The sequence below is a fragment of the Panthera leo genome, chromosome D3, assembly GCF_018350215.1.
Source record: "Panthera leo isolate Ple1 chromosome D3, P.leo_Ple1_pat1.1, whole genome shotgun sequence".
Lineage (NCBI taxonomy): Eukaryota > Metazoa > Chordata > Mammalia > Carnivora > Felidae > Panthera > Panthera leo.
In genome coordinates, this window is record NC_056690.1 from 8,330,270 (window position 1) to 8,344,895 (window position 14,626).

At 38.7% G+C, this 14,626-nt stretch overlaps 1 protein-coding gene across 4 annotated transcripts in view; it reads right to left on the reverse strand.

The window, feature by feature from the left end:
- The window catches only part of ANAPC7 (anaphase promoting complex subunit 7), a 37,073-nt gene extending 23,633 nt beyond the window's left edge, over window positions 1–13,440 (reverse strand). For 2 of the 4 annotated variants that reach the window (XR_006195322.1, XM_042910828.1), the window contains exons 1-7: window positions 13,231–13,439; window positions 9,503–9,689; window positions 7,059–7,178; window positions 3,776–3,887; window positions 3,318–3,471; window positions 2,428–2,570; window positions 620–737 (exon numbers count right to left, since the gene is read on the reverse strand). Coding sequence is in view for 3 of the 4 variants with exons in the window: in XM_042910828.1 (XP_042766762.1) it covers window positions 620–737; window positions 2,428–2,570; window positions 3,318–3,471; window positions 3,776–3,887; window positions 7,059–7,178; window positions 9,503–9,689; window positions 13,231–13,430 (1,034 nt within the window). In the remaining variant the exon portion in view is untranslated. Of the gene's footprint in view, window positions 1–619; window positions 738–2,427; window positions 2,571–3,317; window positions 3,472–3,775; window positions 3,888–5,396; window positions 6,622–7,058; window positions 7,179–9,502; window positions 9,690–13,230 lie in introns of those variants that run through there. The other 2 variants (XM_042910829.1, XM_042910830.1) reach the window with 2 other exon arrangements.
- Between the last annotated feature and the right edge of the window lie 1,186 nt (window positions 13,441–14,626).

Here is a 14,626-nt window from a genome sequence, read left to right on the forward strand (position 1 = left end):
AAACCATTACAGGTTTAACCTAAGATACTGAGGGGAGAGGGGGTACCAAAAAACCCATTTTCTGTATTTCATTTATTTGTATTTGACAGAGAGAGAGAATAACTTAAGCAGGATCCACGCTGAGTGTGGAAGCTGACACAGGACTTCATCTCGCCACTCTGAGATCATGTCACGGGCCTAAATCAAGAGTCAGACGTTCAACCGAGCCACTCAGGCAATCCTAAATATTTATTTTTAAGAAGAAATCTTGATATGGAAGGAAAAATTATGGAAAAGAACCTGATGTCTGGATATGTTATCAGGTGAGAGATATTTAGAGAACTTATAAAGCCATAGTAAATAACAAAGCAGCAGCTCTTAGCCTGTTCACTGATGGCTTCCAGTGCTAAGCATGATGCACTGTCTCAGTTGATACCTGCCCCATGAAAATCCTCATTTTCCAAATGAGAAAAGAGATTCAGAGAGGTAACTAATATATCCAACGTCAAAGGCCTTGATCTAAATCTAAGTCTGATTATCTCTTAATCTGTGTTTTCAACGTATATTCTATTTGGGAGGCACCACAATTTCCTAAAGGATGTACTGAAACCTGGAAAGAAAAGAGAATGTATAAACATACCCAGAGACTACCCAGGGTTCTGCATGCTGATCAGAAATATTAAAAAGGCGGCAGCCAAGGTTCTCCACATCCTCTAGCCGCCCTTCTCTTGCCAGGAGGTAGCCATATACATCCATTCCTAGAAAGGAAGAGGCTTTTTTAAAAAGCAGGCAGGAGTCCTTTATAAATGAGCAGCAGCCTTCATCAGAGTCCCCACTGAGGCCCCAGCTCTGGCTCGGTCTGAGCCCTTTCCACAATCATGAGCTCCTCCCACCGGCATTCCCAGTTTCCTACAACATGACTATTAAAAAAACAAAACACATCCAAAAAATGTAAAAAGCAAAGGAGTAGAGGGGCACCTGCGTGGCTCAATCGGTAAGTGTCCAACTTTTGATTCCAGCTCAGGTCATGATCTCATGGTTCATGAGTTCGAGCTCCACATCAGGCTCTGTGCTGATGGTGCAGAGCCTGCTTGGAATTCCCTCTCCCTCTCTGCCCTTCCCTCCCTCCCCCCACTCCCCACTCACTCTAAATAAATAAATAAATAGCTAGCAAAAAAGCAAAGGAGTAAAGGAACTACACCTCACAACTTGAAAGCCAATTATTTTCGGGAACTGTTCATCCCTACAACCTGTGGCATGATATATAGCTATCCAAACTCATATCCAGAAAAGGCCCAAAAAAAGCATTAAGTTCTCTTCTCCAAGACGCCTAAGCATAGTAAAGAGTATACACTGAATATGCCAGTGGGTCTCAGAAAAAGTTAGCCTATTCCAGAAAAAGCATCTAGTTCTTTCTGGAGTCCAGTTGATTTAAGATCACCCCACTCCCTGCTTATTCTCACTCACATTCTATAAAAAGGGTAGCATGCTTGCTGTCACCTAGCTCCTCCCACCACCCCCCTCATCCCTTGTTATCCCTTCAGACTCCAAGGAAAATGCCTCTCATGACAAGATCACTGCAACACTCCTGCTGACCCCCAAACTCGGGCCTGAGGTTTCAACTCCAAGCTGTCAACTAATGCCAGACTAGTATTTCTAACACACCATTTTCATCATGGGCACAGGCAGCTCTGAGGAGAGAAATAAGCACTGGACAGAAGGGAGACCTTAGGCAAATGAATTCATCTTTCTGGATCTGTTTCCTCATCTCCCTGCTCTGTTGTTTTCATGGCTTAAGAGTCTACAGAACTAACTATTGTCACCAGGCCATTATTTTTCTGATGGCCTCTTTTGGGACTTTACAAGCAGATTTCAGCCTATCTATCAGACATTATTTCCCACTACCCATCACTTGCTGCCAGTCACTGGACACTCACCCTTTGGAAGTCCCTATGGCTCACTCCTTCAGCTATAATCTTTCAGATCAATGATTTTTTTGTTGTTCATTCCTAATCACTTCCTTTAATCATCTCATCCCTTCCTTAATGTCTATTCACGTACTGCCTTTTAACTATAATAAGGACACAGTGAAGCTACATTCCCTAAAAGGATATTACGGTTTTGGGGATGCCATCCAAATTCCCAGTCAGGCACACCATAAATTTACAAATCATAAGGAAGGGATATCACCTCTCCCAAAAGAAAAAGAGCCAAATAATGATCTGTCTGGAGACACTTGAATTCAAGCAAAAACAACTGCTCAAAATGGAATTACTCAAGTGTTACAGACATGTGTCAGGACCTCTAAAAAGGTAAAAGGCTACTGCAATAAGTTCCACAAAATATTTATATGAAAACTAGTATCAGAAGATCATGCTATATTTTCTCCCTTTCTTTCCTGATCCTCCCCTCTACAGGTACTTTCACCCTGCCTCAAGAATTACTTACCTTTTATCAGATAAGGATCCAACATCTGTGCCTGTTCAAACTTGAGGACAGAGTTTTTATTGTCTCCAGCTCTGAAGTACAAATCTGCTAAGCTTCCCAGCAGGTCCACGTTATCTCGCAATAAGGACTTTTTCTCTAGTGAACTTCAAAATATTAAACATTGACCCTTAACATCTATTATGAATCCTCTTAGTTGCTGAATCTGGGTGACAGGCAATATAGGTACTATTCTCTTTTGTGTATATATATTTCATAATAAAAACTTTTAAAACAAACCATATTCACTATATTTTCTCATTCTGAGTTTATGATTTAAAGAATATTACATAGGGTAAGAAAGCCAATATTCAGAATGAACAGAAATCTCTCATTACCTAGAAAGAACTTTTTGGTTGCAGGTTTTCAGAGGACAACATGGTGTTAAATGTAATGTCATTCACAAGTGACTGCTACTTACTACTCAACCAAATTACTTCATATAACACAAGACCCAGTCTCTTGTCCCAGGACTTTACTTGACTAGAAAGAAAATCCCAGTTCTACAGAAACAACCCAGGTCAGATGCTGCAATTTATGCTCCTGGGATGTCCAAAGAAGATGTTCATCCAGGTTCAAGCATGACACACTAAGACAATCTGCTTTACAAGGGTTACCACTTTTGCAAATACAGAGCTGAACTTGGTCAAAGTTTACATTTAACAGGTCCTCACAGCAGGGATTCTTACTTTTAGGACCATTAAGTACGTTAAGAGACTAAGAAAGCCTAAAGACAATAGGCTACGACACCAAGAGATAAGCATCTCCTATCTCTATTTTGCTAATTTAGATACATCAGATCTCCATACAAGCAAAGGGCCTCAAGAAAACTGAATTAACTTTGTGTCTCTCACCAAATGGTATTGATTGCTCTCGAGTTGTCACCAGTGTGCACAAAAGCATATGCTTTGATCCACACAGAGAGCCAATCCAAGTTAGGCACAGTCTGGATCACATTCATTGTCATCGATGCCACCTCTGCGCCTTTTACAGAAAGGGACAGCAAACCTAATCCAACAGAAAACAGGAGAAATAAAGTGAGGCACAGCTCTCCTCTTCTGCAATGCAAGAAGCAATAAGTTACCCTTTCCATGGACTACAAGGTGCCCTTTCCCTATTCTGAGCAAGATGCAGATGGCAAAACAACCATAACTTAATATTTCTTGATGTGTGAAAAATACATGACAATAATAATCTACTGGATCACTCTCTGGAAGTTAGGCATGGGAAAATTCTAATGTATAGCCAAGACTGAGAACTAACATCTCAGAGAGTAAACACTACATAGAAATAAGCTGAGAATAATCTGTACCTAGAATGGCATCGAGGGCTAATGGGCACTGCCTCAGCACTTCTTTATAGCTGGTGACTGAAGGGCGCTCCTGACCAGCCTTCTTGTATAGATTTGCCAGCATCATGTTTATCTGTAACAAACAAAAACACAAGACAGTAAGATAAGCGTACATTGCAAAGAAAGTATCTCACCACCAATTAAGTCCTGATTTTTTATTACCAGCTACTATTCTACTTTTTACTGGAAAATCTACCCATAGCTCAGTGGAAATAAACAAAGACCAATCCCATTCTTTAAACCAAAGAGGAAATTACTACCTTTGCTTTTCCTAGGTCCTCCCATTTCTAAGAGGAAAGTCAAATTCCTCTCACTTACCCAAACAAAAGGTCCAGTAATATCTAGACCAAAGATACTGCCCCTGGAAATAGGAGTAATATATATTTGAGAAATGTTACAGAAATCTAATTACCTTGATTCTTTCTTGATCTTTAGAAGATGAACTACCTAGAAGTGCTCAAGTTTACATACTTTAAATGCAATTATATTGAGGCATAAGAAAGAGAGGAATTCTTAACACAGCTTGTTAAGAAAGACCAGATGAATTTTCCCCAAAAAGGAAATGACAGATACAGAGTTACATACTTGGCTTCTGACAATTATTCTAGAAGCTAGACTGTTGCCTTTCTAACGCTTAAAGCTTGGACCTATCTGACTATCTGACTCTTCCAAGTAATGCTAGAGAAGTCAAACTCTGACTGACTTCTAGAAGTGACAATGATCCAAAGGTTAGCTACATCACTTAAATCCAATAAATGCATTTTTAGCACAATTCAAATATGTAACTCAGTAAAGCTCTATTAAAATAACCCTAAAAATGCAACAAGGAAAATTTGAGAAAACCTAAAAGTTCCAAAGAATGTAGAAGTTACAGGGAAAAGTAAATGATCTTAATACTACAGGGAGAAAAAGAGAACATTCCAATTTGAAATTAATAGATCTTAAACACAGCAATTTTTGCCAGGTCATTAACCTAAGGAAGCAGTCAACATGAACACACAAAAGAAAAAAAGCCAATCAATCCCCAATCTCTTCAGTTATTTGTAGCCTGGTATGCCAGATATTTACTCAAAAGAGTGGCTCTGAAGATGAAGAACATCTGTTCCAATTATGACTTACAGTGTATAAAACAATCTAGTATGGCATTAATCCATACTGATGATTCAAACAATGAAATAATGAAATACCAGAAATAAAACTTTATTTGGCCTCAGCTTTTCCATTTTAGGCTATGTTGAAAATGCAAAAGAAAATACTTAAAGGAAAACTCCAGTATTGGTGTCAATACTTGAAAAGAATAAAAGGTTAAATTTAAGATCCTTTCTTGACTGCTTGTTATTAACAAACTATGACCCACACATCATCTGTCTCAACAAATATTAAAATTCCCTTTAAACTACCTGTCACTTCAAAAGAATGAGTTTTGAGTACTACCTATGAGAAAGTCAATCCTTTTTAAAGCAGATCCTTACTTGGGAACATCACAAAGCCACACGCCATAAACACAAGCAGTCATCATTTTCTAAAAACTGAGTGAGAAATTGTATGTTGATATGTTTACTTTTAAAAGTTGAAGATTTACCAAGCTATAATAATCTCACACTGGAATTTTCCTTTAAAAAGTGAAGAAATGTGTGGTGGCGTTTACCATACATTAACAGACGTTCATTTAGACGTATTTTGACTCACTTCCTTGTCCTTTACACAGACTGAGAAGCCAGTTAACTCCCTAACGGACAAGAAAGAAAAACTGTAAATATTATAGGTTTATGTTTGAGGCATACATCTTTGCTTGTTCCTGGCTACAACAGCTCTACAGAATGAAGGATATGTACTCCTAACAAATGTGGATTCCTTTAGTCCCTCTTAAAATGGTGGCTTTAAATACCAAAGTGTTAGATACCACAAAGCTGAGCTTATTTGCCATTACTCATTTTCAAAAAATGTCCCCACCCTCAAGTCATTAAGGAGGAAATTATGGTACATTTCCAATAAGATAAAGAACAGGTATCATTCAAAGTTTATAATCAAAATGGCATCTTCCAAAAGAAAGACACTCCTCACATAGGCAAAAAAAATTATTCTTGGGGTAAGACTTTCATAGGATATCAGAAAAAAATTCAGCATATAGTACCCAAGCTTATTATGAGACAGGTTATTCTAAAACATGTTTCCAAATATTTTTAATAGCAGCCAGTACCGTAAAATAAACTGGGAAAATCGCTTAGTTTTAAAAAACTCAGAAAATAGTACATAAATCTTCAATGAGGAGATGCTTACACATGTTCTAATCAAGTTTGATTGGTTACTTTTAAAACTCAGCCGACACTTAGGAGAAAAAACACTACACCACCGCTTAGATTCCTTTTCTAAGGGCAGGAGGAAGTACACAGGCATCTTACATATAAAATTCCTTATCATTAAGCACAAGGTGCACAGAACAGTTCTTCAGTGAAGTGAGGAAGGCAGGTGACATGAGAATACATGGTAGAATATTAACCACTGATGTGAATTCAATACTAAAAGCAAAGATTCTCACTGTTCCTCTAAACTGGACTTCAAAAAAAACCAGTAATCAAAGATGCCCAATATAATACTCCTTACAGTATAGTACTTTAAAAAGTATTCTTTCATAAAGGAACTTAAAGTTAGCAAAGTATTATTAACCTCATTTTATACATAAGAAAAAAAAAGTAAAGTTCAAATTGGTAACTTGCCCAAGTTCATACTACACACTTCACAGCTTGTATGCCCTAAACTCAGACAAGATCTTTTGATTTCAGTTGAAGGTGTTCTATTGATATGTTACCAATTCAAACACAAATATATATCTCACACACAAATAAAGATCTTGTAGTCCTGGATCTTGAAACCAAAGGGATTAATAAACTCATTCATATAATCAAATGAGGGCACCTATAGAATGCAAAACATGAGATTCTTAAAAAAGTACTGTTGCCACCTGGAAGTGTTTACAAATTATTTCCAATGGTAAGAAATACCAAAGAATGAGCACTTGTAATATTCTCCAGCTATCATTCTCATCAGACGAATTTTCAGAGTTTCATAAGAAAGTAATTCTTCTATCTCTCTGAACCTCATCTACTCCATTTTCAGGGGAACAAAGTGAGTCAAGAGTAAAATATTCAGATGGACTCCCTAATGCATGGAGAAAACATGGAGGAAATGGGTTGGAAGGACTGGGTAGGAGAAGAATATATACCAAATTGTCAATTCAACTTACTTTGGGAGTTCTTTGTCTTGAAGGAATCCCATCAAGAATAGCAATGGCATCCTTATCTTGTTTTAGCATTGTATAACATTCAGCCATTTTGTATTTCACTTCAATTTCAGATGGAAGACACTAAGAGGCAATGAAAACATTTCTTCAAAATATTACTTCAACAGTAAGGCAGTTCCTCAAAACATTAAATATAGAGTTACCATATGACCCAGCAATTCTGCCCCTACACATCCAGCCAAGAGAACCGAAAACCTATGTTCACACAAAAACCTGCACATAAATGTTTATATAAACATTACTGATAGACAAGAAGTGGAAATAACATAAATGTCCATCAACTAACGAATAGTTATGGCATATCCACACAATGGAATATTATTCAGCAATAAAAAAGAACAAAGAACCGATTCATGCCATAACATGGGTCAAATCTAAAAATATTATGCTCAAGTAAAAGAAACCAGACACAAAAGGTTACATATTGTATGATTCTATTCATATGCAATGTCCAGAATAGGTAAATCCATAGAGACAGAAAAAGGTTAGTGATTCCCAGAGGCTAAAGAGATAAAAGAGATAAAAGGCTTGCAAATTTCCTAGGGTGATGAAAATGTTCTGGAATTAAAGTGATGACAGTTGCACAATTTTGTGAATATACTACAACCCAGTGAATTGTTAATTCTGGGAAGTGAAATAGATCTTAATTTTTGAAAAATTCCTTAAAGATTAATTATAGAAAACAAACTGATGGTTACCAGAGGGGAGAGGCTAAGGGGATAGGTTAAATAGGTGATGGGGATTAAGGAGTACACTAGTTGTGATGAGCACAGGGTGAGGTATGGAAGTGGTGAATTACTATATTGTATATCTGAAACTAATACAACACTGTATGTTAACTAACTGGAATTAAAACAAAAACTTAAAAAAATTAAAATGTGAGGTAAAAAAAATTCCTTAAAGATTAAGTGCATTTAATTAATATGAAAGGTTTAGCATGGTGCTTGGCATACTGAATGCTCAAAAAGTTAGCTACTTCTATGAGTGACCCTGTGTGGATAATATACATGATTTCCATTCAGTGTCAGAAAACAGAGAAAATCCTGGGGTGCCTGGTTGGCTCAGTCAGTGGAGTGTGCAACTCTTCATCTCAGGACTGTGAGTTTAAGTCTCACACTGGGTATAGAGATTATTTAAAAAATAAATAAATAAAATAAAAAGAAAATAGAGAAAATCCTGGCAATCAGCTCTTTAATAACAAAAATCAAAGGTTTTACATAAAGAAAAAAAAAACAAGATGAAGATATAGAGGCTTTAAAAAAAAAGGGAAACTACATTAATTTGTCTTTTTTCAAAATGTGGAAAAATACAAAGCAGAAAAAACATGACTTATAATTTCACACCCAGTTCATCCTACTGACATTACTTTTCAGTGTAAGTTGCATGTATAATTTAAACTTAAAAGAGGGTCAAATTGCAAAGTAAAAATTCCCCTCTCCCTAAAGCTTTCCAGTGTTAAATTTCTTTCCTTCTACACACAAAATCCTTCATACATAATGCATATACAACATATGTTTATATATAATATATATCAGATATATATCTGATACATATCCATACTTTCTTATATTAACATCGATTTTCAGCATTTATATATATATACGGCATATACGAAGATATATTTATGTATCTATAATCCATCCCCTTTAAACAAACAGAACAGACTTCTACAAATCTTATTTTCCTTACTATTATGTGCAGTTCTTTTCAAATCAGCACATGTACCTCTATCTCATTTTTCATTTCAGTAACAGTTCATCATATCCCATCTTATGGCTATGCGCTAATTTAACTAGACTCCACTGATGAACACTTGCTTTCAGTTTCTTACCATTAAAAATAATGCTGCAATAAGCAGCCTTAGTTATACACCCTGTAAATCTTCTGGAGTCTACTATTAGAGTTAATTTCTGGTAATTGGATATCTCCATCAAATCAGAAGACTGTGTGAAATTACAATTCTCCCCTTCATTTATTTAATTATCAGGCAACCAAAACTGGCAGGAATTCTTAGTATTTCCCATAAATTTCCCTAGGTTCTTGCAATCCTAATACCTGAGTTACATTTTAAAAGTTGTACTTTAATTAAACTTATAAAAACAATGGATTTTGAGTTCTGTTTGTATAAAAGGGAGGAACAATGCAGAACCTCGGTGAACCCATATAATTCATGTTTAATTCCATTTTTAGATTCATCCAGAGTGAATTTCGCATTCTTGCATCTATGTGGTTTCTCATCTTTGTTTCTCTAGTCAGCTCTCCTTTAAAACTATTTTTTATTTTCCCCTCCTCTACATCTAGTCCACAGTCTTGTAAATTCTTTCAGTCTCTCACCCTCAAAAAAAAAAAAAAAAAAAAAAAAAATTCACACTTCCATCTCCATTTACCTGACTTTGCGGAGTAGATGCAGAATTGCCAGTTGAAGGTCTCACTTTTGAAGTTTTACTTAGGGCTTTCTTCTGCTGCAAAGCCATGGTATACTTACTCACAGCATTCCGATATTCTTTATCATGAAAGAGAGAATCTGCGTGATACACCAAGAGCTGGTACTTCTGGGATGGGGAGAATAACTCACTGGAAAACAAAGAAAATACCCCCTACATGGGTTATTTTGAAATGTTAGACAGAACACCCTCCTTAGTGTCCACGTAAGCCTAGCATAAAGCCTTGTATAAGGACAGTTTACAAAAAAGTCAACATATCATAAATGCTAGTCCTTAAAATGAGAGGCATGAGAGTCGCACTCTACGCTAATATGGTCAGCACATCCAGGAAACTGCTTTAAATTGCTCTATTTTAATGTTTTTCTCCTTTATTTACTAAAAAAGCAATGATACCTCTAAATCAAATACAGTAATACACACATATACAAAGAGAAATGTTATACATTTTTTCCTCCCCTTCCTTACCCCAAGTCCTCTTAACTTAACAATCTGATATATATATCCATACTTTCTTATATTAACACCGGTTTTTAGCATAATATAGACAAAAGGAGAAAAATCACAATGACTTAACAAATACTACCAGGAAGGGTTGAACAACTTGGAAAAGAGAAACCTCACCACTTTGAAACCTTTTCAGGAAAGTGCTGAACAAAAAGAGGTTTCAAAGGAACTGAAAACTCTTCAAATACTGAAGAAGATAGGAATACTAAAATACCGAAGTATGAGAATAGAACAGAATAGAATAGAATAAGCCAATGGGACAGGGTAGGATAGAAAGAGGATTAGCCTTATTTGATGAAGTTTTTTGTTTTTTTTTTTTAATACATTAAGTAAACTTCTACTAACACTAGAATTTTTATCTCAAGTCACAGGGATTCAAGGACCAGTGTAAAAGAACCAAGATGTTTCAAAACTTTTTCACTAATGTTGAACATTCCTCACAAGCATAATAATTGCCTAGAAGCTGGCCACCATTCTTAATGGGAAACATTTTTAATCGCCAATTCCACCTCCCCACCATTCCTGACAAGAAGAATTTACACATTTTTCTTTGACGAGTAAAGCTATAGCTGTTTAAAATGAAAGAACAGTCACAGTCAACTGTGTAAACAGTTAATTTGTCAACAAATGAAGGATACTCAACAATAGATACCAGAGATTAGTAGCTGCCAGGGGCTGGAGAAAGTGGGACCAGGGGTGATTACTAATAGAATATGGGGTTTCTTTTTGGGATAATGAAAGTTTGGGATAGACAGTGGTGATGGTTGTACAACTCTGTGAATAGATTTAAAACCAAGGGAGCCCTTGGGTGGTTCAATCAGTTAAGCGTCCAACTTTTTTTTTTTTTTTTTTTTTGGCTCAAGTCATGATCCCAAGGTGGTGAGATAGAGCCCCACATCGGGGCCCCTGCACTGACAGTGTGGAGCCTGCTTGGGACCCTCTCTCCCTCTCTCTCTCTCTCTCTCTCTGCCCCTCCTCCACTTGTGCTTTCCCTCTCTCAAAAATAAACTTAAAAAAAAAAAAAAGAACACAGAAATGTATGCTTTAAAAGGATGCATCTAATAGTATGTCAAGTTTATCTTAATTTTTTTAATCTTAAAGAAAAAAAGGACAGGTACGCTGAACACTGGATATAAAATTACAAAGGAAATTCAAGGACTAAAAGGTATAGTCCAGCTAGTTAAGATCTCTTCCAACTCTGAGACTCTATATATATACTGAGAAATAAGATTTAATAGGAAATACTGCTACACTCAAAGCATTCAGATATTTATATATTGTAACACATATGCCTACTTATACACCTATACATCATCTTTGGAATGACACACGAGACTGTTAATCGTTGTTGCCTGTGGTGAATGGAAACGATGGAGTGAGGTCTTGTGGTGAGAACTTTTAAGATCTGTATTCTAATCACCCTTAACACCTAAGGAGGTCAGTACAGTGCTTTTGTGCAGTGAGCACTCACATGTTTGTTGAATGTGCTAAGGAAGTACGTACAACCTCAGGGAGGTAAAACTGCCCAAATTCACACACTCCGTGAGAAGCCATGATGTCTGGACTTTGGTCCTTCTGATTCTAAAGTCTTCAGTCTGACCCACCACAGTCTACTTCTGAGTGGCGTAACTGAATTTTCTACTCAGGGTGGACCCATTTGCGTTTGGCCTGCTCTAGAAGCTGTCTAGGTCAGAAAGGAAAAGCCTGTTAAGCGCCTGTAATGCAGCTCCTCTATTTTATTTCCATGAGTGTGCTTCTGGACCTTGCTACGTGAGACCCATCATCTCACCACCATCCACTTAGTGTTGACAGCGAGGGAGCCCTGGTCTCTTTCAGCCTTGTGTTTATTCTGCAGCCTTGCAGTTGGTTTTGAGTGACTGGGCAAGGCACACTTTCCTTCATGGGAATTTATGCACCAGTTAGTCATTACTCTTGGTTCCTGCAGATGTTACAGGATAATTAGAAGCAGTTTAATCCACTAAGCTTAGCCCATGTTTCTGTAAATTAGGTTATCTGCATACCTCTTCTGTACTGTTTGAATTTTTTTACTGTGTATACTGCCAATTCAGTATGAAATTTAATAATAAACGCTAAAGGTCAGAATTTAAACTGACCTCCCTGAAGCTAGGAAAACACCTTCTGACCTTCATCAATTTAAAAAAAAAAAAAAAAAAAAAAGAGGGGCGCAGAATATAAAACAGGACAAAGGGATGGAGTAGTGAGGGTAAGGGGCAATTCTGATGGTTACAGAAGCTGTTCTCTAGGAGGGATGTCTTGAGCTGGAACCTGACGGAGGACACAGCTCTCTGAGGTGAGGACTGCAAGCGGAGCAGCAAATGCAAAGCCCTGAGTTGAGAACTGAGCTTGGTGTGTTCAAGTGACAGAAAGAAGAGCCCGCAAGGCTGAAGCACAGTGAGCAGAGGACAGGAGAGGAGGTCGGGGAGAAAAATGTTTGGCCTCGGAGGTCACGGGAGAGAGTTTTAAGTACAATGGGGGAATTAAAGCAGGGGGGGCAACGCGCACTCGAGGCTGGAAAGAGCCCTGTGCTGCATCCGTCATAAGACTCCAGAAACCGCAGCTCTGAAAACAAGAAAGGGGCACTGCATGTCCTTAAAAAGGCGCCACTCCCACCCAGCAGCGTCTCCCGTTTTCGGGGGTTCTGGAGGCCAGAAAGTGGACCCTTCTGACACATTCAAGGGGAAAAGATCAATCTCAGATGGGGGACGAAGGTATAAGACCGGGCCTTTCTGAGCGGCGGCGAGCGAGAAAACGTTCTTCGGGGAAGAGCCGGGAAGAGAGGAGTCAGCCCAGCGAAGTGACAGTCGTTCTGCCGGGCGACAGGTGCCTCAGGAAACCCGCCGCTCCCAACTTTCGGGAAACCCTAGCCAGGCTCGCCCTCAGAGCCTCCGCCTTCCATTTCTCGAAGCGGCCGCTCGCCACATCTCCCTCAGGGAGCTCATCCCAGCGTCTGGCACAGCGCAGAGACCAAGTGAACTCAACTTGCGTTCCCAGAACGGCTCCGCCTGACGACGCCTTCGCTGACCCCGAAGCCTCAGCGGAGAGGCCCGCGGTCGCTCTTCCCGCCAGTCCCCAGGCCCCCTCTGCCCCCGCTCCCAAACCGGAGCCACTTTCTCCTCAGCCCCAGGCCGCTCCCCGCCTCAACTCACGGGTTGTTATTACTCATTGTAAGTAACAAGCTGCTGAGGAGCCGCACGTTAGAGTGCAGCCCCGCGGCCGCCATGTCTCGCACGTGGTCTATCACATTCATCCTGCCCGGCAAGGCCGCTGGCAGCGGCGGCAGCGGCGCGAAAAGCCGGTAGAAGCTCCTTAGGGAAGACTCCAAAATGGCGGCCTCGCCGGGGTCCATCGGGTCCACAAGCGGCACCGCCCCCAGGAAAATAGGCAACTATTGAAGTGCCTGAGGAAAAAAAAAAAAAACAACCCCACAAATATAATAAACTCCATTCCTTTCCCCAAGCACCCTGTGAAGTGGAATGATTTGGTTTAGGGGTTGTTTTTGTTTTATTTTGTTTTGTTTTAGCAAAAGTTATGTCCTCGTTCTAAGCGGCAAACTTTATTGAGGGCTCACAATGGGCTGGGGACAAAAGGCACTTCGGTATGAATACATGCTCAATTGAAATAAGATGGCTCGGGGAGAAATTTGTGTCTCAAAAATTAATAAAAACGTATGGATTTATCATAAATAAGTCAATACAGGAGAGTTGGGGGAGAATCTCCTACAGCTGGAGTTAAATATTTTAATCAGGCGCTAGGGGCAGGCTTAACTGCTTTTACAATCGGACTTGCGCACTAGGCTGAAGACACCACGCCCCCTTCTTTCAGATACTGAGTGTACCTGCAGAAGTCAGGCTTCACCCTTTGGATAACTTCCGAGGGTGCAAAATTGTATATTTTTACCCTTTTGAAGTGACTCACTAGCTCGGAGTGAATAAGGACTAGGTTGAGTTTTAGCCATCTTAATATCTGTGTAGTGGTAACTTACTGTTCTTTGCAGTTCCCTGCTGACCTACGATGTTGAGCATCGCATTTGCCAATTGTAGGTCCTCTTTGGTGAGAGAGGTATCTGTTAAAATCTTTAGCCCATTTTTTATTTGGGTTGTTCATGCTCTTTTTAACTTTTTTTTTTAAGTTTTATGTAAGTAATCCCTACACCCCGTGTGGAGCTCAAACTCATGACCCCCAAGATCAAGAGTCACGTTCTCTGGGAACTGAGCCAGCCCCAACCCACCCCCTTCCAGGTTGTTCATTTTCTTATTGTTGAGTTTTAAGGATTCTTTGTATATCTTAGATAACAGTTCTTTATCAGGACTGTAAAATATTTTACAAATATCTTCTCCCAGTCTGTGATTTGCCTTCTCATTCTCTTGACCACCTGCTCTCTGTTAGGAAAAAATCACTTTCAGTAAAATCATGAAATGAAATGACTAATAATGGCCAGAAAATAGTGAAAATATTATCTTAAAAATTTACATCTCATCTAAATAATTATGCTAACTTGTTGTCCATTGAAAAAAATAATAAATCGCAGAGCTAGAACAAATA